This window comes from Dasypus novemcinctus, chromosome 17 (genome assembly GCF_030445035.2).
Source record: "Dasypus novemcinctus isolate mDasNov1 chromosome 17, mDasNov1.1.hap2, whole genome shotgun sequence".
Taxonomy (NCBI): Eukaryota; Metazoa; Chordata; class Mammalia; order Cingulata; family Dasypodidae; genus Dasypus; species Dasypus novemcinctus.
In genome coordinates, this window is record NC_080689.1 from 6013963 (window position 1) to 6038160 (window position 24198).

The 24198-nt window shown below is 44.5% G+C and overlaps 1 protein-coding gene across 5 annotated transcripts in view; it reads right to left on the bottom strand.

The window, feature by feature from the left end:
- Window positions 1-24198, bottom strand: part of AFF3 (ALF transcription elongation factor 3) — a 563374-nt gene that overhangs the window by 411454 nt on the left and 127722 nt on the right. For 3 of the 5 annotated variants that reach the window (XM_058278182.2, XM_058278183.2, XM_058278181.2), the window contains exons 3-5: window positions 9339-9413; window positions 7029-7149; window positions 5156-5977 (exon numbers count right to left, since the gene is read on the bottom strand). In XM_058278182.2, the coding sequence (XP_058134165.1) occupies window positions 5156-5977; window positions 7029-7149; window positions 9339-9413 (1018 nt within the window). The remainder of the gene's footprint in view (window positions 1-5155; window positions 5978-7028; window positions 7150-9338; window positions 9414-24198) is intronic. The other 2 variants (XM_058278185.2, XM_058278184.2) reach the window with 2 other exon arrangements.

The window sequence follows — 24198 nt, forward strand, 5'->3', positions numbered from 1 at the left end:
AGTGCAGCTTGCCAATTCCTCTCCCGCCCCTCCGGGTTCTTCCCCCAGCGCCAACACTCTGAGCTGGTGTTTCCCACCCTTAAGACTAAAAACCTTGTGTTTATCCTGTAAAGGAGCCCAGGGAGGAAAACAAAGGAAAAGGACACTACCCCTTTAACACACAGGAGCTTTCTTAATAGGTTTTCTTCAAAATTTCCAGGAAAGAGTTTGGGAAACTTTTGCCTTCCCTTTTAGGGCCCTGCTGGCCGAATGTAAAAATATGGACACACTTCCAGTGGGCAGCCTTCACTCTGACCTTCCACATGACCATCTATATTACGGAAGCAAAGGCCTCCACCCCGCCATGTGAGATCAAGGTTATCAGGCTTGACGCTTGCAGGGGACCCTCCTAAGAGAAGGGGGTCCCCTGAGGGGAGACGGGCAGAATGTGGGGCTCTGCAGGGCCTCTGTGCATCGGGGGCGGGGAGCAGGTGGAGGTGGGATGACGGGGAGGATTAGACTGGGACAGAGAGGGAAACCGAGTCTCCCCACGTGCCCCAAGCCCTCATTTCCTCAGTGAACACGCAGATAGTACACATGGACTGGACGACGTTATGCATCTCAAACGTAATTGAGGGATTTCGACGAGCATGAGTAGCAATGTACACACCACTTTACAGAAAACTTTTTGGCCCAACAGGCTGGTGCCAACTTTAATTTGGAAGAAACCCATTTTCAGATAGAGGTAACCAAGAGTGACAGGAAATAGGAAGCTGAAATCATTTATCGTCTGTGAACTTTAAACAAAAATCAGTTAATTGCTTTTCTAGGAAGCTATTTTGTGGGATCATGATGCTTCATCTTTCCACTCGTGCTGGCGGTGTAAAGGGTGATTTTGTTAAATCCCCATTATGAAAAGCCTCTGATCAATCAATATGTCTTAAACTATTTAATTACTGATTTCAACAAATAAAATTGTGATCAACCAAAAAAAAAAAAAAACAGCTATCCTGTCCTTGTTGATGGATTTTCAGCCACAACTCAAACTCCTAATTTATTTAAAGTCAAACTGAGCTGTCTCTTTCCTTATCATAGACTCTCTCAGGCCTCAGTCCCTGGTTTCTTTCTCAACTGTGTCCTGTTCCCAGCCATCAGAGCTCCCTGCAATGGCACTTTCGTATCACTGCCATTTGTTAAATTAAGAAGAAACAGAAAGTAAAGTATATATGTTTTGGTGGACCATTGCTGAAGCTGTAGCTTGCCAAACAAACTAGTTTCATAACCTTGAGACACATATTTTATTTCAATGGCACTGCCTAGTAGGCTTTTCCATAATACCGTTCTACTGTGCTTTGAACATATCATCTAGCATATAAGTATTTTTAAATCCTACTAAGTTTTAGACTAATAAAAAGCATTTTTTTCAGATCTAAAATCATCACTTTAATAATTTCTTATCACTTCATGAGCCAGAGGCAGATATCCTATGAAGCTAACGGGTGAGGACTTTTCCAAGGCCGCAGAAGGAGCTCTAGTGATTGGTAATGTGGTCATAGGCTTTTTTGCAAAGATTGCAAGTGTAAGGTATCATTCCAGTCTTTTCTTAAAAAGGTCCTCGAGATTGCATACATTTTAGGGACCGTGAAGCCAGCCCCTGCCCCTCTAGGCTAGCAATCCCCGATGTCTAGATTTTGAATTACGTTTTACGGGCAAAGCATTAATTTGCAAACCAAAACAATTTACTGCAATTGGAAGTACGAGTAAGCGTGCTCAGGTCCTGGAATGTTCTAGAAGGCATGCTTTGGCCATCAGTTCGTCCCTTGCCTCTCACCTAAGGGCAGGCGTCTTTCTGGCACTGCAGGGGAGACTCACTTAATGAGGGTGGAATCAAGAATAAAAGACACCAGCTACAACAGTGAAAATATGTTTTTCATTAAACACAAATTGGGGCTGGGAAAAACCAGCCAGGAGGCAGGTGTGTAAGTTAAGGAATTCCCTTGAGGCCTTTAACTTCCACATCCGATTGCGCTGAATTTTTCTACACTAATTACCTATTATTGAAGACTAAGGAGTTATAACAAATAATTCGCCATGGCAGCAGATAGAGTGCAGATGTTGTAAGGGACAGAATGTGGAATTTATGAAGGGTAAAATCAGGCAAAAGAGACTCACAAAGTCTCAATTTTTAAAAATAACAGAAAATTTTTCTACTACAAGAATTATGAAAGTGATGGCATTTTTCTAGGACTAGAAGACCAATTTTAAATTTAGTTTGGGATTTAAGTGAGAGAAACTGGAAATGAAAAGCTATGTGCTGGAGTCTTAATTTATTCAATTCATGTAAATTTTTTGGAGGCAGAGAGCACGTCTTAGAATTTTTGAAATATTCTCACATCACATTGCACAAGTAATTGACTTGATTTTCTTATGAGTAATGTACCTACACAATATCATATAGCTGTCCCACACCTCCACCCGTCTTTATGTCCTTTTAACCTAGTGTATCTTTTTAACCCATCAAAGTTGTCACATTGTCAGATGTCCCACCCTCCAGCTAACATCCTGAAAAAGCGTGGCCAAGGAATGTGAGTTCCCTTTTAGGTCATTTTCTCTGTAAGTTTTCCAAAAAGCTCCATTTGTACATTCCCCTAAAAATACATTCCCTACCTCACTGGAAACTAATGCTGGAGAGGACATTTTCATACAGGTGGTATTTGCATTTAAAATATATATATATATAAAAGCATTAATTTTTTAAAAAATTTTGTGCCACTTACATTGCTTTATCTCTTCAAAAAATAAAAGCAAGCATTTCCCCAATCGTAAAATCTGATTGGGTGATAAAATTCCTCAGCTTCTGTGATTGTGGATTTTACAGGATTGGCCTATAAAGACAGAGCAAATATCCCTGCCAAAGGGGATCAGTCTTCTCTTGGTGTACTGTTCAGAAAAGTCCCTTTGAGTCTGCAGGACAAGAAGAGCCATTTACAGACACCAGCCTGCTGCTACTGGGCAAAGACTCATTGTCGGACGGTGACGGCGCACAGATTGAACAGAGAAGGCCACAAGAGTCAAATGACAGGCTCTTTCTTAATAAACACCGCTTCCTGCTAACAGGAGGACTACTGGCGGCCCCCAAATCCACCGCTCAGGGCTGTACCCCATGAAAGGCTCACCTCCCTACCTCGTTTCCCTCCAGGCAGGGCTGCCCTCTATGACCTAGTTGGGATGGGAAGGGGAGGAAGCAGGCAGGTGGACTGGGTGAGCAGCGCTCCCTGTAGAAAGGCTCTCCTTTCTCTCCGCCTGGCTCAGGCATTTCGCTCTTTCTGTAATTACTAACCATGAGTACAGGAGTACAGGCCTCATTACCAAGCTGGAGTTCTCGATGGGCACCATGAAAACATCCAAGTCGTTAACGACATTCCCAAAAGCCTAATGAAAACTCGGGTTGTCTGTGCAAGGCTGTAGCGGTTATCGAAAATATTAATTCTTTCCTTTTAACCAGAACTTTGTGAACTCACTGGTTTCCAAACTAAATAAGCAAATCAATTATTAGTTAACAAATGAAATTTCTTTGGCAGACAAAAATCATTTTAACAAGGAATTGATTGGGATTAAAATGATAAAGAGATTGTGGGTGGTTGAATTAGTCCCCACAGCTTTTTTGTTCTGTTTTGTTTTAGCATAGGCCATTTGATGACAAAATCACAGAGGTTGATGAAATTCAGTATTTTAAGGTACGATATGTGTGTTTCCTACAATCTTCTTAAAACGTATGCTTTTAGAAATTTAAAGTTAAAACAGTTTGTCTCTATTAATTCCTGCATTATAGTTTCTATAATCTACCACAAATTAAAAATCAAAAGAAGTTACTGGTATACATGTTACTCAATTTCCTCACTAGAATTTGTAAACATCTCAGGGGGTAAAAAGATGACTTCTTAAGGGTACTATGTTAATCTCCCGATTGGCCCATGGTGGTTTCTGAGATGATTCATAGACCTTTCAAATATTCAAGCTCAGACTTGCCGGAAACCCCACAAGAAATGTCAAACCATTTGTTTCATTTGATTATTACATCAAATTAGGCTACAAAAGACATATTTGGTCACACTTAGTCTTTATAGAAGACTATGACAAAAGGAAAAAATGAACCTACAGCAGTTCCTACATATGATGTTCTAGAACTCACACTGTTTTAGTCAGTATACCACATCACAACAAAACAAAAAATGTGCGCAGTCATGTTTCTTCCCAGTGTGCTTTTGACAACCATTATCAGGTTGGAACACGGTATTAGATGTGCTTCTCTAAAACAAAAGTTCATTCTCCATCCAGACTTAATGTTCAAGTGCTGAGGCCTCCTTGCCACCTCCGTGATGACTGACTGGCTTGTTTAGAATTCTCACGCTAAACCCGTCCACGCTCTCCATTTCATAGTACAAGGAATAAACAGGTAGAATGCAATAAAAACGCAAACCAGACAGATTTGACGAAAAGATTGCCCTCTCTTCATATCACCTAAGATCATTTTCACATGACATGCAGGGTCCGAGTAAGAATTCTGATCAACACCACCCAATCTGGGCTTTAAATATTCCAATTTGGACAGGACTGAAGATAGATTTGCCTATTCACCGTAATCAATATCGAGTCGTTTACACAATTTCCTTAAATGTTGTTGTGGGCTTTACCTTGTGAAGTTTCTCCAGGACCATTTCAAAAACTGGTAAAAATGTTAAAAGAGGGTCTGAAATATTTTACATAAAACGCAACCTCTTTACGTATTAAGAAGTATAGCCTTCAAGTACTAACATACCATACCATGATATCAGATCAGGTAATATGTCTCTCAGGCAACACTGGCTTGCCCACACAAAAAAAACGCCTTGGAGACACTGAAGGAGATTTTCCTGCCCCAACCAAAACACATCTCCGACACACTCTCACAACTCCACTTGTTGGCACTTAACGTTTTCTACGATAACGCATTTGAGTTCAAGAAATCATTTCATGTCTGCCTCCCCTTGAGTTACTGCCACAATGGCGACAAACCCGACCCCATGACGTCAGATCCCTCCTCGCGAAAAAAGCAGTATGGAAGTTGACTTTATCCCCACCAGCAGTCCCTTGGAACGACGTGGGGGCACGTGAGCGGTACAGAGCAAAGACTCACCTCCCCTTGTTTGGGGATGCTGAACTTGGAAAGCTTGGCCTTGGCTCTGACCGCCTCTGGCTTGGTGGCCGGGACGCCCCTGTAGGACACACAGTGCATGCTGGTTTCCGTGGACGACTTGAGCTTGGGAGACTCATCGGGAGCCTGGTCTTGGCCGTCCATCGGCCGCACGTAGGCAGTTGGCTTCTGCTGGACCAGGCTGGGTTTGGAAGCCAGGGAGGGGGGAAAGTTCTGGACACAGTGTCCACCGCCGCTGGGCTTGGCCGGCAGGGCAGGGGCCCTGTCCTGGGCCTGGAGGCCCCCCTCTACATTGCACACCTGTTTGGTCCGTGGCTGCTGTCTGCCCACACCGTCGCCAAGCACGGTCCTGAGCGAGCCCTGTTGTGCTGAGTTGGAAGAAGAGGAAGAAGAGGAGGATGAGGGGCTTGGCACACAGTGACTGGGTTTCTTACTACTGCTCTTTGGGTTAGCAGATTTGTGCACATCAAGCAACCTGTGTCCGTGCTTACTTGCTCTCTGCTGGCCGTCGGGGGGCGGGTGCCCGGCGTTCTGCCAGCTCCCGGGGCCTCTCTTACCCTGCGGCACCGGGACGGCCGCTGGCGTGGAGGACGCAGCGCTACAGACGGGCGAGGGCTGGGGCTGGGCTCTGGAATCGGCAGCGAAGTGTTCGTCCATCTTGTTCGCGGGGTTCTGCGGGACCCCGGGTTTGGGAACACCCACGAGGTGGCTCTGATTGGATCGATCCGTTAAGAAGTCTTTCATTTCATCGTAATTGCCTAACGTGTTCTGGATCCGGCTGGAGAGCTCATCTCCCTTGTTAGTCTGGAGAGGGAAAAGCAAAACGCCCATGCGATTATGACGGAGAACAGAAACTCGCGATAAGCAGGAGGCACAGAACCAGGGCTGCCACGTTCCCAACGAGAAACTGGAGACGAGAGCCAAATCCTCACCGTCTCCAGGGGCGCGTGGCAGCGCCCTGCATCTCAGCAGAACCGGAAGCTTGTAGCACTTGGGGCACATTGAAAAGGGCTCTATCTTTGGGATTGTGTTGCTGTTGAAATGGATTGTCAGGAAATCCGAAAATTTACTATTGCCACTTGGCAGAATTGTCTGGATTAATCTTTCCGGGACTGGAGTTTCTTTCCTATGTAGTTTCGCTGGAAGCATTTCTTGAAAATTCAGATTTGACACACAATTGTTCTGCTTCCAGTTTCTAAATATACAATTATTCTCATCAGAGTGTGACAGGCAAGAGAAGTCGGGGTGAAGCTTAACAAGGAACATGGGCACTAAAAGTGCAGAGGTTACCAGCTTAAGTCCTCCACCGCCCCAGGACACCTAAGGTATTAGTGAAATCTGGGGAGAGATCTAGTTTTGGAAGAGAAATCATATTTCTGGCATTTGATATAAACTAGAGATAATACAATTCTTTTTCTACTAGACCTAATAAATACCCTTAAGAATGATCCATGCATGAAAAACATGTAATCTAACTTCTTTTTAACAGGGTTTGTTTCCTACAAGCTTAGAAAGCAAAACAATTTTCACATTGATGCAAACATGAAGCCTGTATGATTGATAAAAATCACCCAAGCAGATCTCAGATCTCAATATTAAACAAAACTAAGAATTTTACTGCGGGAGTAACCACTGAAGGCATGTGAACTAGATACCAGGATTTGGGGGGCTAGAGGGAGGCCTGGGACCCAGTGACTGGCCCGTGTTCCGGGGGCTGAACGGGCAGAAGCCAAAGTGAAGTTTGGCTGGTCAAATCTTGCAGAGAAGACAGCCACCACACAGAGCCAGAGGTGTGTGTGACGGGGGCAGAGAGACACCTGTAAGCCCTCTACCTTGACACCTATAAACCATCTACCTTGTAAGGCTCACTGAAGAGGGAGTAACTCGAATTAAATGTGCCGTCATCCTGCTGAGCTTCTTGATTTCTTCTTTCTCGTTCTTTCCTCCGTAACACATTTCTATCTGGTTCGTAGACACTGCATCAGGAGAAAGAAAAGAGAACAGGCACACATGAAAAATTTTTAAAAATTAAAAGGGCGAAGCTCGGTCTAGCCTTCATCTAAGGGCAGAAGTCTGGTTCATGGACAAATGGCAAGGACGCAAGAACGTCGGTCAGATTAAAGCCCGTCTAATCAGACAGCATGCCCGCGGGTGCCTGCTAATTACATTCCTCAGCGAGAAAAATCCTTGGAAGGAGTTCTAACCTGTACTTGACTTCTCGGCCTGATACGTGAAAGAGGAAATATCGAGGCAACTTTGATGGGAAAAAACGGAAACTCATCCTAAAGCAGACGGTAATTACAGCGATGTGTAAATAGAAATTATGTGCATATCTCCTCTTACGACATCGCCTCTGAGTGTTATATGGGAATACTCCTGTTGTTATTATTATTTTTTTTTTGCATGGCTGTGTTTCTGTAGTGATTCTTTCATTAACTAGCTCCCTAAAGAGCTGTTAGAACTCCATGCTGCAGTGGTTTTCACAATTACGAGCCTTCTTCTGATCTCTGTTAATCAGTCAAGTTGTCAAAGTGCCACTGAATCAATTCTTCCTTCTGATATATTTGACACCATCACTCCTCCTAACTATGAAAAATGTGCCAGGAGGAAAGGGAGCAGGCAAGGCAGGGGGAGAAGAGAAAATGAATTACGTCGTGCCATCAAGGAACTGGGTCTTTTGTTGAAGAAAATTAATCTCTGTTTGCCAAAAATACAATTATGAAAAGCCCAGATACCAGATGACTGGAAGGACTAAGGAAGAAATAAAGGAGTCCTTCCCTCTGATAAGGAGAAAATAATGGGCCTAATTCAACTAATGATTAAGAAGTGAACTGTTTATTGAAGGAAGGAAATGCACTGGCTAAAGAAACCTGCTGTCCGTGTGGACAACAGAACTCCCGCTCCCAAGCTGATGTGCGCGCTTGGCGGATCCCCAGCAACGCATCGAGTCCAAGTGACCCGTCGCCATCTCACTTTGAGCTGCCACTTGGTCTAGGCAGCAGATGCCTGAGCTGGGAGGTGGAACACTTCCTAACTGGTTCTCCCCTAACCAGCCGCGTGGTGACGGGGAAGCCCCGGGATCTCCCTATCCACCCCAACATCTTCGTTTATGAACAGGTACATTCGGTGGTGGCATTTTAAGGTTTAAGTGTGAAGGTCAAACACGAAAGAGCTTTTAAACAGGTTTAGGTGTCGTAAAATCCAGTGTATTGCTAGTAAGATATTGTTAATAAAAAGTTCTGTGAGTTCAAAGGACCTTAGGAAAACGGTGATTTCTATTTTATTTTTAGCCGAATAGTTATCTCTACTAAAAGGAAGGCTATCTGTGTCCCGTAGCTGTGGAGAACACAAATAAAATAGGCACACACTAAATACTGCTTCTCCTCCCGGCTCTGCCCCTTGGGCCAGAATATCATTGAATGAGCCGCCTAAGGGGTCTGCTGGCCCTGCTTCTGGCAAGGCTGTGTGTGCACCTCAGGCATTTCATTTAAATTTGAGATTAGGGCATGTTTAAACACCCAGAACATGTAACCTATCAGCATTTTAATTCCTCCTTAGCACAGTATCCAAAGTTATTAGACTTGGAAGTCCAACCCCGACCTCCCCAGGCAGGCAGGCTGCGGCTCGGGAATCTTTTCCCCGCGTCACCATCACTTCAAACAGCACAAGGGAGGCACGAGGTGGAAAGGACGCTCTCGTTCAGAGACCCAGGCCATGCGGATGGACGTTTGTAATATGAAAGCCCAACTTTCATGAACATTCCATGGATTGAAAATGGACACTGCTCTGAGAACACACGATGCATGCTGTGGATATGAACTGGGCTTCGCCGAGAGGCGGAGCCTCGTTTTACCAGGATGGATTTGCTGATCCCGACCAATCTCAGCATTTGTAATCCGAAAAAAGAAAAGGAAAGGAAAAAGAGAGAAGCCTGTCTTGCATGCATGGCAGCTCTTCTCCTCTCCAGGACCTCAGACCACCTGCGCAGCACCCACTGTGCGGAGACTTGCGCAAACATGCTCGCTGCCCTCTGCCAGCGCAAGCCAACCCAACAGACGGGACGGGCGTGATGCGTGAAGCGGCCTTGTGCACGGATGGAGCAGGCAGGTGGTCATTTAGGATGATTCCCGGGCTTCTGAGAACATCCCCAAACCCAAAATAATACCTCCTGCATCTGCTGGCTGAGGACTGAAATTCCACAACTAGGGAGTCGTTCCTCTGGCTTAAGATGTCTTCACCCCTGCAAGAAATGTAAACACCACAAGAAGGGAAAACACTTTAAACCTTCATCAGCCTTCTGGGGCTTAGTGCCAGTGAGTCTGTCGGCATGTCTTCCAAAGGCCAAGGGGAAAGGGCACACGCTCCCTTGGGTCCAAACCCTTGAGAGAGGACAATTCCAGACGATGGTGGTGAGAATAGGTGCCTCAACTCTACCGCCTTCGCAATGTGGCTTAGACGTTTCAGACAGCAGCAGCTGGTAACGGCCCAGATCAGGGAGGAGAGGCCAGGCTCGCTGCATTTCCAAGACCAGGGAGGAGGGACACCCTATAACCGGAGGCGCTGGAGGGGAGGGAAGGCTTGAAGAGGCCTGAGAGCACTCCAAGAGGCAGACCACGTCAAGAGGCAATTCTCTGATTTCTGGCTGAATGACCGCCCTATGGTTTCTAGTCCTAATAAGGAACACTCACTCTCAGGGCCACTTACGATCCATACAATCTAGAACTAAAAACGGTTGGCCGTCTGGTTCATGCAGTACCTCTGTACTATGAGATGAAACCTGAACGGTCTAAAATGACCGTCATGTCCCCCTCTCTGGAAACAGCAAAGGAAACCCAACAAACGAGAGGCAATCGGCCTTGGATGCCTTTCTTCTGGACAACTGCAGCCTCTCCCGAGTAGTCAGCCCATCCTTAAGGTCGGCCCACCCACGCTTTCCCCTAACTACAGCCACACCCCCGCCGGGCGCCAGTCAACCGCCAACGTGGCGCCTGCTGAAAGCGGACCCCATTCTAAGAGAAAGGCTGGCTTTCCCATCCCCCAGCTCTCCCTAAACTCTCTCTGAACCTTGACCTCTTGGGCTAACACTGGACATTTTAACTCATAAAGACAGCAACTTCACCATTCCACTAATTACAAGTTAAATTCGTGCAGCCACTCACAAGCCCAGAGAGTGCTTTTCACTTGATCTTTCACCATTAAAACTGGATGACCCTCCTTCCTATAAGCCATCCGGGCCTGGTGAGACCCTTGCCATTCGCTTTAGAAGCAAAGGACCTTTCCCCTGGCGGCCTGAAAGGCAGGTCAGCCTCCCCGGGGACGATGGGCTCAAGTGCAGAGAGTTCCAATCCCTAGCATGCCACTTCAGGCATTAAACTCAGTAAGAAACACACATTACCAGCTACATTTCTTTGTTACCAGCAGATGGTAAAATCTCTATCATCTGTAAAGTTGCTGCTTCTTTCCATGAAAATCACAAGAAGCACATTCCTCAGATGTATGTCACCAAATGTATTTATTTATTTTGCATGAAAGTGGAGTCAGCCAACTGCTACACTATTATTTATTGCAGATGCATAACATTCCCAGAAAATGAACCTTTTTAATCAACTCCCTTTAAAAGGCTTATTATTTTTAGATTTAACAAAAACGGGAAGTGAAAAATGTAGTAAAAACATTTCTGATCGCTTCTCTTCTATTTGTATTTAATCTACAATTTGAGGTATGTTGCAGGGCTCAGGCCCAAGCAAATTATGGTAGTTAATTAGCAATAGATGTCTAAACATGAAATTTCATTTTCGAAATTAAATTATTCTTGATCATATGGCAACAGCATGGAACTAAATAACAGTAACACCTATAGCCTGATGGCACTTCCCCACCATCAAGCTCAAAACACTTCACATATATGACCCTTATTTATCTTTACCATGTCCCTTGGAAAGAAAGAATGGTGGCAAATTATTAATTAATTACTAAGTTAACTTCTTTTAAGATCAGGGAAATTAGGAAAAGAATTAATCATCATGAAGATATCCTAAAGCAGACATCATATAGAAGGAATGCTAGAGTTGAGATACTTTACTCATCTCTATCCAAAGAACGGGAGCCAGAGAAGGGCCCACACTTCCTAAAAAGGGAAGCTATATCCCATTCAGAGAGAACTATAAGGAGAGTTCTGGAATAAAAGCCCAGCAATCTTGTTTTTTTATCCCTAAAACAGCAAAAGACAACAATTAACAAAAATCAGTCTTTTTCTATAGCACGCGCAAGCGCGCATATTGATATAATACAGAATTGTAGAAATGGGGACAGATAAGTGAATAAAGAAATAACAGATTGTACAGCAAGTCAGCTAGGGCCGATGGTTATCGCCACTTTCACCAAACCCTACCCATTCGTCAGCCCCCTCCAATTCTTCCTCCAGCTGCCCTCCTGGCAGCAAAGGCACTGGAGCCAGCAGAGCTGTGGCCCCCCTCCCCACAGCTGAGCCCAGCCTTGACCAGCAGACCCGACCACCTAGGGGCCACCACACACATCCTCCTGTGCTGCCACGCGCAGCCCTTTTAGCTCGCACACTCGGTCCAAACCAACCTCTCTGCCCACCGAGAGACATTCAGCCAAGGGTACCTGCAGCCAATTGCACTCCCTTACTAGACCCATTAAAGCCTTTTATTTTCTAAAAAATCGTCCTAATGTGGTGGCTTGGAGCTATGTACTCCAAAAAACATGTTTTTAAACTTAATCCATTCCTGTGGGTATGAAGTCTTGTAAACAGGGCCTTTTGATGAGGTTAGTACAGTTAAGGTGTGGCCCAGCTGAATCAGGATGGGTCTTAATTCTATTACTGAAAGCAAGCAAGAGAGAGAGAGCAAGAGCAAGAGCAAGAGAAAGCCAGAGCGAGAGAGCGAGAGAGTGAGAAAGAGCGAGAGAGAGCCAGAGAGCGAGAGAGAGCGAGAGAAGAGTGAGAGCGAGAGGGAGAGAGCAAGAGCGAGCGAGAGAGAGAGAGAGAGAGAGAGAGAGAGAGAGAGAGAGAGAGAGAGAGAGAGAGAGAGAGAGAGAGAGAGAGAGAGAGAGAGAGAGAGAGAGAGAGAGAGAGAGCATGTGAGAGAGAGAGCACAAGCACCACGGGAGCAGCCTGAAGCTGGAAGTCAACAGGACTAAGAAGCCAGGAGTCATGTGACAGAAGAGCCAAGGCTCAAGGGTCGCCGGCAGTCAGCCCCAGAAAGCCACGGTCTTGGGAGGAAATCATCACCTTGATGACTTCTCTAGCCGCAGAACTGTGACTCAATACCTTCCTGTTTTTTAGGCCAACCCATTGCATGGTATTTGCTTTAGCAACATGGAAACTAAAACACCTAACTACTGGTGAGTCTCCTGGGTTGGAGTCTAGGAAACAAGTGAATTCAAGCAGGAGCTAATGAATAAATGCTCATCCATGTTTTGGAGGAAATATTCTGTTCTCCATGTTTAAAAAATATTGCCGCTTTCAAAGAGCTGAAATACAGCTCACTATAGTCCAAAAGCATTTCCTGAATGCCACTGGTGAGGTGCTGCAACGCACCCTGTGGCTGGGAAAGTAACCATCTAAGAGAGAGGAGAAAAGGGCCCAATGGTAAGAAAATGCTGACAAAATGTGACCAGGGAACTGATAGGAGGGAGCACAGAAAATCAGAGCTGGCTTCCTGGAGGAAATTTTTTTTTTTAATTAGAGAAGTTGTAGGTTTACAGAAAAATCATGTAAAAGATACAGTGCTCCCATATATCCCCCTACTGTTGACACTTCACATTAGTATGGTAACTTTGTTACAAATGATGAAAGAATATTAAAATTGTACTATGAACATTAGGTACTATGAACATTAGGTGCTTACATTAGGTGTATATTTTTCCCATATATATACTACCCTATTATTAACACCTTGCATTAGTGTGGTCATTTGTTACAATTCAGGAACGAACATTGTTTTACTATTAGCTAAAGCCTATCGTTTATGGTAGGGTTCACTGTGTTATACAGTCCTATTATGAGCTGAGTCATAAGGAAAGGGCAGGTAGAGGAGAAGGAAAAGAGGAGGAAGGGCTGGAAAACACATAAGTTACTAGTAAGAGCCTTTAACAGTCTTCAAAGTCAGATGCTGTCCCAGCATCGCCGTACTTTTTTACCGAACTGGAATTCCACCTTTAAAGCTTCATTTCTTTGGCCCACCTCAGTCTAAGTTCATCTGGTCCCTTCCAGAAGGCAGGTTTGGTTTGGAGGTGTGAATGAGCGCAGGGAGAGTGGAGGGGAAGAGCTCAGAGGCGCCCTCTTCCCTGCTCTGCAGTTTGCACCAGGCCAGCCTGGACAGCTTGGCCACAGAAGAGACGATCTTTTCAGATACTGAATAGTACCAGACAACATGCTAGCATGCCCACTGGGCTTGGACTGGAGGTCGGTGGGGCAAACCGGGGGAAAAAAGGACGAGGAGTAAAGGAGACCATTCTGCAGATGCTTCCCTGCTCTCCAGAGCAGCAACATCTGCAACTGGGTGTAATTAGAGAAATGTAAACAAATGCTCCAAAATTATAACAATCGTTTTAAGTTTTATGAGTCAAACTAATTAAACACCCCCTTGTTATTTATAAAGCAAATAATGAACAATCAGTAACCATTTCTTAAATTAGAGATCAGGAAGGCTACTGAAGCGCACTTGCAAATCCCCTCCTTGATCCACAGACAGAGCTGGTGGACCAAGAGGCAGAGGGGTGGTCAGGGAGTGAGCAACTCAGAGGAGAGAAGGCTGGGCTGGAGTTCCGATTTGGTAAAGAGGCAAAAATCCTCCCAACCAGTTTCCTTCGCCAGCTGTGCCGTGGCAGCAGCAGTGCTGGTGGTAGTGACGGTGGTTAGAGAGATGGAGAAGGAACACAATAAATCTCAACATCCGGCAGGACGTTCCTCTGGCCCCGTTCTCTTCCACGGGGCTCTCCTTCTTGAGTCCAGTGGTGGCTGTCCCCACACCTGGCCCTCTACGTCCCCCAGCAGCAACACCACCACTGTCACACCTTCAGCTTGTCCCTGGGAGCCCCACGGCCTGCTTCTACCACGGCCACCTGGGGAACGTCAGTCCCCTCTTTACCTCTTGGTCTCTTGCCACAAAGGTCACCTCGATTTTCATTCAACCTTGAAAATACCTTCTGAGAGCACTGACGGACCTCAGCCTCAGGTTTTCCAGCCTGTCTGCCCAGAACGGGAATGGGATTGAGGACAGTGTGTGCCACGGTCACCGCTTCTGCACCTGAACTGTTGGAAAGCCAGGGCGCAGAAGGGAGTCCCGCAGTAACAAACACCTACAGACAAATTTAGTCCCAAACCACCCCAAAATGAAAACTAGCCTTTTGGGATGGTGTAATGTCATCTTCCCGGACCCATCTGGCCCACGTTAAATTTCACTAATAACGATGCCAGTTTATTGCTGCATGCCAGCTGATGGACTTCACACCCATTATTTCATTTAATCATCTTCAGGACCTGAAGGGACATGATCCCCCATTTTACCAGTGAAGAAAGAGGCTCTGAGAATAACTAACTTTCCCAAGTCACACAACCCGTAAGCAACAAAGCTGGGATCTGAAATGAGGACGCTGTCACCAGAGACCATGTTTTCAGATGCTCCACAGCCTTTCCTGGGAATGTGCTCACTGACAAGCTTTGACAAATGCTCCCTCATTCTTTATTAGGAAGTGGCGGGCACGAGAGTATTAATTTCCAGATCATGAAAATTTCCGTTTCCTCTAAGATTTGCTAAGCCGCCTATAAAATGAAACCAGGATACACAGTCAAAATGAGTCAGCACTTGCAATTAACTAATACTCTCATCTTTCTAAGCAGATTTCAAGAGCTGTAAAGTAAATTAAGCCTCCCAGTTTATCCATTCTTTAAGTGTGGAATTCTGAATACTGGCTCCCTTGGGAATTACAGATGGTCATTTTATAACAGAACTAGCGTTTTATAACAGAACTAGGAGAGGTCACCAGCCGCCGCCGCGGCCTGGTATTGGGCTCGTACCAGTTCTTTATGGAGCACTTCCTGAGTTCCAACTCCGTTTCTAATGCAGTGGAAATGATAACTGTTTCAGATCTCTTCCGTAAATATACTCCAGTGAGGTTTCAGAGAGATGAGAGATAAATGACAGCTCTGCATTTCCAAGGGTTAAATGCTTTTCCTGAGCGACCTGAAGTCCTGGTGCCAACAGAGCAAGTGTCAGGCTGTGGTGGGATTGTTCCACGAGAAATAAAACATGTGGCTTCCAAAGAGGCTCTCCACAGAGCATAAACAGCCCAAGTTAATTGGAGTTTCTTAACAGGACCCTTTTCCTTTACATTATAAAAGAGCCTTGGGATGAAGCAATTACTCTGATTTACCATCTTCTCTGGGGTAGAATATAAAGATGGAGCAGAGCCTCACAAAGGCAGGAACTTAACCAAATGAGCCCAGTGGCAAAGCCAAGCTCCCTGGCAGGCGGCAGCCCGAAGCCACCGTCGATCACAGGTGTCCCCGCGAGAGGGGGGCTCACTCCCAGGGCTCTTCGTGTTCGAGCCAATAAATTACTTTTCTTCCACTCAAGGCACAGCTAAATTTCCTACACTTCAACTGCCAGCCATTTTCACAGCCACAGACACGGTGTGTCATATCCGACAGGACACGCAAGAGTTTTTCCTGACCACGAAGGCTTCCATCCCACCCCCCGGGACCCACCGGCTCACAGCGTGGAGCCTCAAGTCCGAGCAGCGAGGGGGCCGCGTCCTCTGCTCTCCTCTCCGGTTCCCTCGGTTAGGTCCGGCTCCGGGACCCAGGAAGCCTGGAGGTGCAGTGTCAGCCGACCAGGAGTCCCTCCTGCCCTTCCCGAAGCCACCCCCTCTCCTTCTCTTCTCCCAGAACTGATGAGATAGGCACCTGCTGGTGGAAAGAGGATCTTGGCAAAGCAGGAAGAGTCACCTTGGGTTACCTGAGTACATTTACCTGCCTGGTACAGAACTAGCCCTGGGCTAGAAGGAAAACTGGTAGAGCTGATGGAAGTAAAGGGAAAGGGAGGGCGTGCCCCAGGCTACACCTGCTGGCACCCAGGCAAGCTGATGGGCCCACCAATCGGTCTTCAGTGTAGACAGCAAAAGACAGAAACTACTGTAAGGGACTTGCTAATTTGCCTGGAGAGGAGGGGGTCCCTGTTTTGCAGATGAAGGTGGCTTTCTTTGGTAGAGCAGCTTCCAGCTCGGGGAGAGGCCTCAGTGGGTAAAGGGGGCAGGGAAGAGGGAAATGGGCAATGAAAACTCCATAGTATCTGGAGAACCTGGGCCACCCCCCCCCCCCGGGAAGGGGAGCCTCTGGGTCAGCAGGAAAGAGGAAACAGGAGACCCTCATCACAGAGCAAACAGAGGCCAAGGGCAGGTTCTCCCTCAACTTCCCTGCCCCCCCCACACACACACCTGCAGCCTCGGAAGCCCCCTCCCCCCAAGTTCCAGCTCCATCCCCTCCAGCCTGAGACCACTTTGTCCTTTCTGGGCACTGGCTCCTTCTCAGTGGCTTTTTCTCAGGACACAGTGAACACACGAAAGGCTCTCCCTGACCCCTAAGGCTTCCCTGAGCCCTGTCCTTGGCTGGTGGCTGCCCCTTCTCCCTCCCAGCCTTCCCACGCTGCTGAGGACGCCTGGCCTTTGAAGGGGGTCCTAAGGTTGCCCTCCGGCCTCCCTGGCCACCCCTGGGTTGGCTTCGCACCTTCTCTTCCCATGCCACGCCTCCGGCCGTCCTCACTCACAGCTCTGTGCAGAAGCTCGCGAGCCGCCCTCATCTCTTCCCATGCCACAGGTTCCCCATCCACTCCTTGCCTTCAGGTGCCAACTTCATGGGGATGACGCACAGGGCTCCAAGCCCCCTTCCCGGCCCCCCAAATCGCTCTTTTCAGCTCTGGACTCAATTATCCGACGCCCTACTTTGACCTTCTCAAGGCAGGTTTCCACCAGACATGCACAGCGCAGCACATCTACCTCTAGCTCGTCCCCCTCCCCCACGCCAGCCGGCACCCCCTCTTCTGTCGACTGTCTCAGTGGGGGGCACCACCACCCACTGACTTGCACTGGCTAGACATCTGGACACCCTTTTTTAATTTTTAGGTACTGGGGCCGGGGATTGAACCCGGGACCTGGTTAGTGGAAAGCCAGTGCTTAACCACTGAGCCACCCCAGCACCCCCGGGCATCTTTTGACTCCACTGTTTCCCACACCAATGCCCCCACAGCTGATCGATCCCAAGCCCTCAACTATGCCAATCCTTTCCATCCCCACTGCTGCCCCCCACCCTCAGTCCAGGTTGCCTCTAGCTCTTTCCCAAATCCCCATGGTGCCTCCTAATGGGTGTCCCAGCAGCTCTTCCCGCCCCAGGCCAATTGCTCAGTCGCATTTAAGCCAGGGAGGTATTTCCAACACGGCAGTGATTCTCCACCTGGCGTAGCGAAGAAACTGAAAAACATACTTTAAAATACTTGCTAAATGAATATATCATTTTTTTTCTCCTTCATTTTCAAAATTTAGCCTATATACTTCTCACAATTTGAACAAAGAGAACTAAAATCCATTAATATCTTGGTCTTTAAGTATTCTTTATGGTTATAGAATTAAATAACAATGAGAATCTAATAGTAGTAATTCTGAACAACTGTCTGGTACCAAAGAGTTTGTAAAGCAAATGTCTGTGTGTTATTTACCCCTCTCCACACACTTGGTATGTCACTGTTATTTATATAAAACACAAAATTTTAATAACTGAACATATAGTAATATAAAAATGAAATAATAAGATCTGTGTGCCATAAACATTATTGTGCTCATTTTTCAGATAAGGACCTCTCAGAGATGGAAAAAGTGGGGCATTTAAAACTTAAATAACTTGCCCAAAGTCGTAACTCTTAGAATCAGGATTCTAATTCTTATTTCCATGGAAATTTTATTTTATTTTTTTTTAAGATTTATTTATTTATTTAAATCCCCCCCCCCTCCCCGGTTGTCTGTTCTCTGTGTCTATTTGCTGCGTCTTGTTTCTTTGTCCGCTTCTGTTGCCGTCAGCGGCACGGGAAGTGTGGGTGGCGCCATTCCTGGGCAGGCTGCACTTTCTTTCGCGCTGGGCGGCTTTCCTTACGGGCGCACTCCTTGCGCGTGGGGCTCCCCTACGCGGGGGACACCCCTGCGTGGCGCGGCACTCCTTGCGCGCATCAGCACTGCACATGGGCCAGCTCCACACGGGTCAAGGAGGCCCGGGGTTTGAACCGCGGACCTCCCATGTGGTAGACGGACGCCCTAACCACTGGGCCGAGTCCGTTTCCCTCCATGGAAATTTTAGATATTAAAAAATATCTAAAGGTAGTCCCTAATACAACTGCAGTCTTAAAAATATTATATTTTTTCAATTCAAGAAATATTGATTTAACACTTACTATATACAAGGTGCTAGCTAGACATGACAAAGTCCATGGCCAGACCAGACACAGGTACCCCAATTTCCAACAGTGAAAACACTGGAGTTATTTGAGCTTGACAAAGAGGAAGATGTTAAGAATTATGAATTATTTGAACCGTACACTTCTATAATTCATACTTGCTAGTGGCACTAAAGATGATTAATTCTAAATATCCATACAACACAGAAATCAAGGTGTCTTCCTGCAGCTGATACCACACTAACACGTTCCTCATTTCAATTAGGCATATAGTCTATCACAAAAATATTTTATTTGCTCATTAGAACCTCAGGAATATTATATATTCTAGGGCTGCCCACACATGGTGGTAATGATCAGAATTCTTTAAGAAATGTTGCAAAGATGACACTACGTACTCTGAGAACGTTTGTCTCATGTTATCTTAAAATGTCCTCCCCCCTCCGCTCTCTTTCCTTTTCTCTCTCCAACTCCTTACTCTTTCTGTTTCTACATCTCTCCTAAATCCCCAAAATCACAGGTAACACAGGCAGCTCTGTGATATTAAGAAATCTGATGAAGAAAGCTGATGAAAAAGGCCCTGCTACCTCAAAATACTGTGCGCAGAACTAAAGACTTACGCAATCTGCGGTAAGCGGTTGGGATTTTAGGGGCACATAATATGGGGGAGGGAGGGGAGAAGAGAGCTCACTTTTCTCCCTGTCTTTGGTCTCTGCCAATTCTAAAGCAATTAACCACCTGCTGAGCTAGTAGAAGGACTCACATTCTGTGGGTTTCTCTCTTGATTCCCCAGTGTCCTGGGCCTTTGGGGGTCCCCTTCACTGAACTTCAGGGTTCAGGACTCTCAGAAGTAGCTCAGAACAGTGCTTGGCTCACTGTAGGACTCAGCTATCATTTTCCAATGAATGAATGCGTGAATGAATGAATGGCCAACGCTCTTTTTCACTCTCACTAAATAACTAATAATGATAAGCAGTACCGTGAGTAGATATGTCGGCTCTTTCCAGGACACCCAAACACATATGATGATAACTAAAGGCTTTTCAAGTACATTCTGAAAGAAGCAGCCCAAAGGAATTGATCAACCTGGTCTTACCAAATAGTGTTTTGTGATTGGCACAAGGAGAAATGAAGTGTTATACTGTCCTTTTGCAATAAGAAATCTACATTCATTAATAGAAGACTCTAATATCTCAAAGGGAAACATACTAGAAAGTTAGTAAACTTGAAGAATTCCTAAACAAGAAGCACACGATCAAGTTAACTTGGAATCAGTGAAGAAGGAAGGCATACCAAAGCACCCCAACGAACCAGAAGCACATTTCCTGCCATGGGGCATTTAGCTACTTTACTTTCAAAGACGCTTGAAGGTAAAGATTTCTTGAACTTCAAAGATGAATTGGTACAGAATGAGGAGACCCAGGTCTAAGGTCCAGCCACGGTCAAGCCAAGAGCAGCTCTATGCCTCTGTCCCTCACCTCGAAAAAGGCTAATAAAACCAGTCCACATATTGATCAGTGGTTATAAGAAGCAAATGAAGTGTCTGAAAATGTTGAAGTGCTCTGTCCAAGAGAAATATTATTAATGCCTGGATGCCACTCCTCATTCATCTCAGGTAGGTGACCTAGGCAAGCCCATCCTTAAATACGGACTTAACACAACAATCTCATATTTAAGGATATACCATTCATATTTAGGATCTCACTGAGGCACTATTTATAACTGCAAAACAGAAACAAATGTAAAACCAACTAAAGTCCATTTTTAGGAGACTGGTTAAAAAATCATGGTACTTCACACTACGGAAAAGTATGTAGCCACTGGCTGGAGCAGATTTAAGTGTTCAGATATGGAAAAATATCCAGGACTTACATATTAAATGCAAAGAATAAAGAGCAGATAAGTACAGATGATATAGTCTCTTTTGCATCAAGTTATGTGTGTGCTTATAGATACATAAATATTTTTAAACGGTTATTTTTGAGGTGCACTGGAATGGCATATGGCATGGGCTGGGAAGGAATTTATATTCCTCTGACTTGTTTGGATGTTTTACAAGCACATATTACTTACATAAAAGCATTATTTTTTAAATATGACAATGTAACATTTTACTTTGCTCTTCTTTTGAACAATGAATAAACATGGAAACTGGAAAACGAAGGAAATGATCATTAGACACAGCATGCTGTGCTGTACCAGGAGACCGACGTTCTCTACCAGCCAGACCTATTTTCTTCCCTCCTCTCACTACCCCAAAAGAATGAACTAAACCACTCTCTCAACAGCCTCACTTCCAGACTTCAGTCCCAGCCCAGATGCACATCGAGCAACAACTGTCAGAATCTCTCAGAAATTCACCTGTACTTGGGCATAAGGAAGGAAGGAGAGGGGAGGAAGGGAATGATCACGACATTTGTCCCGATAATATCTAATTGCATCAATTCAGTATAAACAGGGTCTCAGACAAATAATCTGCATTATTCCCAAGGATAACTCAGAAGACAGCAGGCCTGGGAACTTCTCTTTAGGAGGTCCCGTGTCTGCTTGCAAGGAATACACAACATCAAGGCTAAGAGCTTGGTCACAGAGGCATCTGGAACTTTCAATTTAGAGTGGGGTAACAATTTACATCAGAAAGGACTTACTGAATTCCAAAGTCCTCCAGGAACTTTAACCCCTTGCTGCAAATTTACTAACTGCCCACTCCTGCCACATCAGCCCTATGCCCAAATATCTCCTATCTTTAGAAGTTAATCAACATTTTTTTTTCAGGTTTTACATGAAACTGTCTCCTTGTCTCGCATCTCATCAAAATTTGTTTGCTGTATGAGAAATACTATTTATTGCTTCGAGTTAATAAACAGTAAATATTGAATTCTGATAAAATTACTTCTCCTTCTCATTATGACTTCTGTTTCTTTTGTTCTAAATATTGATATTTAGGCATTTGTCTCAGACTAGAATTTACACATCTTACATATCACGGAAATTACCATTAGCAAAAGTAATATATTTTAATATTAATATTAAACACATTACATGTTCTTAAACATTAAAATCCAACTGTCACAACTCAACACATTTTGGCAGAGTGATGACATCTTCTTTAACATCTCTAGTTGACCTTTTAATGTTAAATAGGTTATTTAAAGGAGACTGGATTTCATTTCTAGCAAGTAATATGGCTTAACTCTTTTCAACATCTTTATTGGGATATAATTCACATACTCACATACCCTATAATTCACTCACGTAAAGTGTAAAATTCAGTGGAGTTTAGTATATTCATAGTCATGCAACCATTACAACTAAGTTTAGAACATTTTCTGACCTCTAAAAGTAAACCCTGTATCCATTTGTGGTCACTCCTGATTCCCCTTTGCCCCCACTCCCCAGCTGTAGGCAACCATTTCTCTAATTTCCGTCTCTATAGATTTGCCTATTGTAGACATATTGTATAAATGGAATCATGTAATATATGACCTTGTAACTGGTTTCCTTCCCCCATCCTCAGGTTCTTAAGTTTCATCCATGTTGCCTCATGCATCCATATTTCATTCCTTTTTATTGCTGAATAATATTCCATTGTATGGATATTTATCTTACCACTCTGGCTTAACTCTTGGACATTTAATTCAATGTATTTGCTGAACTTCTTACTACGAGTCATGCTGAATGCAAGGCAAAATAAGATGTGGTTCCCAATCATCTCAGAGATGATCACAGCACGACTAGATCCCAACAATAACACCACTTGTTTCCGGAATTAAAATTTTTTGCTTGATATCAACTATATAGGTGCTAACGCTGGTAATTTCAATTCTTCAAATATTGTGTCATTTTATAGATTGAAAATGTAAGTACTCAATTACATTTTCGGAACTGTAATAATGCATTTATGCATCTAGACCAGTAGTTATCAGTCCTGCCTGTTGCTGAAATCATCTGGGAAGCATAATAAAATAGACTCCAGGACCAGCCCCCAGCCAAGTGAAGCAGGACTCTGGGGACAGAGCCTGGGCATCAGAATTCTTCCGGAGCTCCCGTGGGAATTGTAAAATGCAGCCATGTTAAGAGTCATTAATTTAAACCTTAATTACTTACTAACAACCATTTTAAGTTTATATTCCATTTGTAAAGAATAGCCATAAACTGTGTAAAACTAGAGTTTATCTAGTTCTGTTAAGCATAATTTGGTGTGCATTTCTCCCTATATTCTTATATCAAAATATCAATATTATTACATCAAAAATATTTAGCTGGGGAAACAGATGTGGCTCAACTGATTGGGCTCCTGCCTACCATACGGGAGGCCCCGGGTTCGCGTCCCAGGGCCTCCTTGTGAAGGCAGGCTGGCCCGCACCCATGGAGAGCTGACGGCCTGCGCTGCGGAGAGCTGACGGCTCGTGCCCATGGAGAGCTGGCGCAGTAGCAAGATGATGCAATAAAGGGAGACAAGCAGACACAGAAGAATGCACAGCAAATGTACACAGAGAGCAGACAGCAAGCAAGTGGCAAGGGGGGTGATAAATAAATTAAAAATAAATCTTAAAAAAAAATATTTAGCTGGCTCCATGCTGATTTGATCCTAAGTCATATGAAATAGATATGAATCCTCATTTTTAAAGCTGCTAATATAAAGCAAAAAAAAAAAATTAGATCTGGGACCCTTTTCATATCCGATCACTACTCAACTGTTAGAAAATAATCACCAGCCATTTTCTCAATAATTTCATGTTAAAACATCTCTCTCTATTTCATTTGGAAATTAGTTTTGTTCTCTTAAAAGGATTAACTCAAAACATAAATAAATATATATTCATATAGTTTATTTACAAAAATTTCAATAATAAGTCATTTGGGAAAGTTATAATAGAACAAGAATAAACAACTACTGTAATATAAATGTTATTTTTACTTCAAATGTCTAAAGTTTCATATATTGTGTCTATTTTTAATTAAAATTAGAAATTAAAGTGTTATGGTTTGAGTAAGAAATTTGAATCAGCAAATTGAAAAAATAAATTTAAAAAACTAATTAAAAAACATTACAAACACAGTATTAGAAAAGATAAAACTAGGTAAGCAGAAGAAATGGAAATAGTATTTTCTGAGCACTCCTCTAATTAATAAACTGCAAGCAGAAGAAATCACCCCAATTTCTCCTACAGAAGGAAATTCTGGTAACCTTCATTAAGCTCACCACTTTACCGGATCTGTAGTTGATGCCGGGGTTTAGGTATACCCAGGGGACCTGACTCTCTGGACTGACCATGTGATAGCCAGGCCCTGAGCCTCAACAGACTTGCAACTCCTACACTCTGGCTTATTAGACTTACCCCACTCAGCTAACATGGAGGTGAAGAAGGTCAACCACCACACCAGGGAGCCAAGAGTGCCTACAACTGAAAGCAGGAGGATTACACCCAGCATCCATGTGGAATCTAAGCCCCCTCTTGATATAGATGTGGAGTGGACACAACCATTCCAGGGTCTATAGGATGGAGGAATAGAGTATGGATTAGAGTGGACTTACTAATATTCTATTCATGAACTATT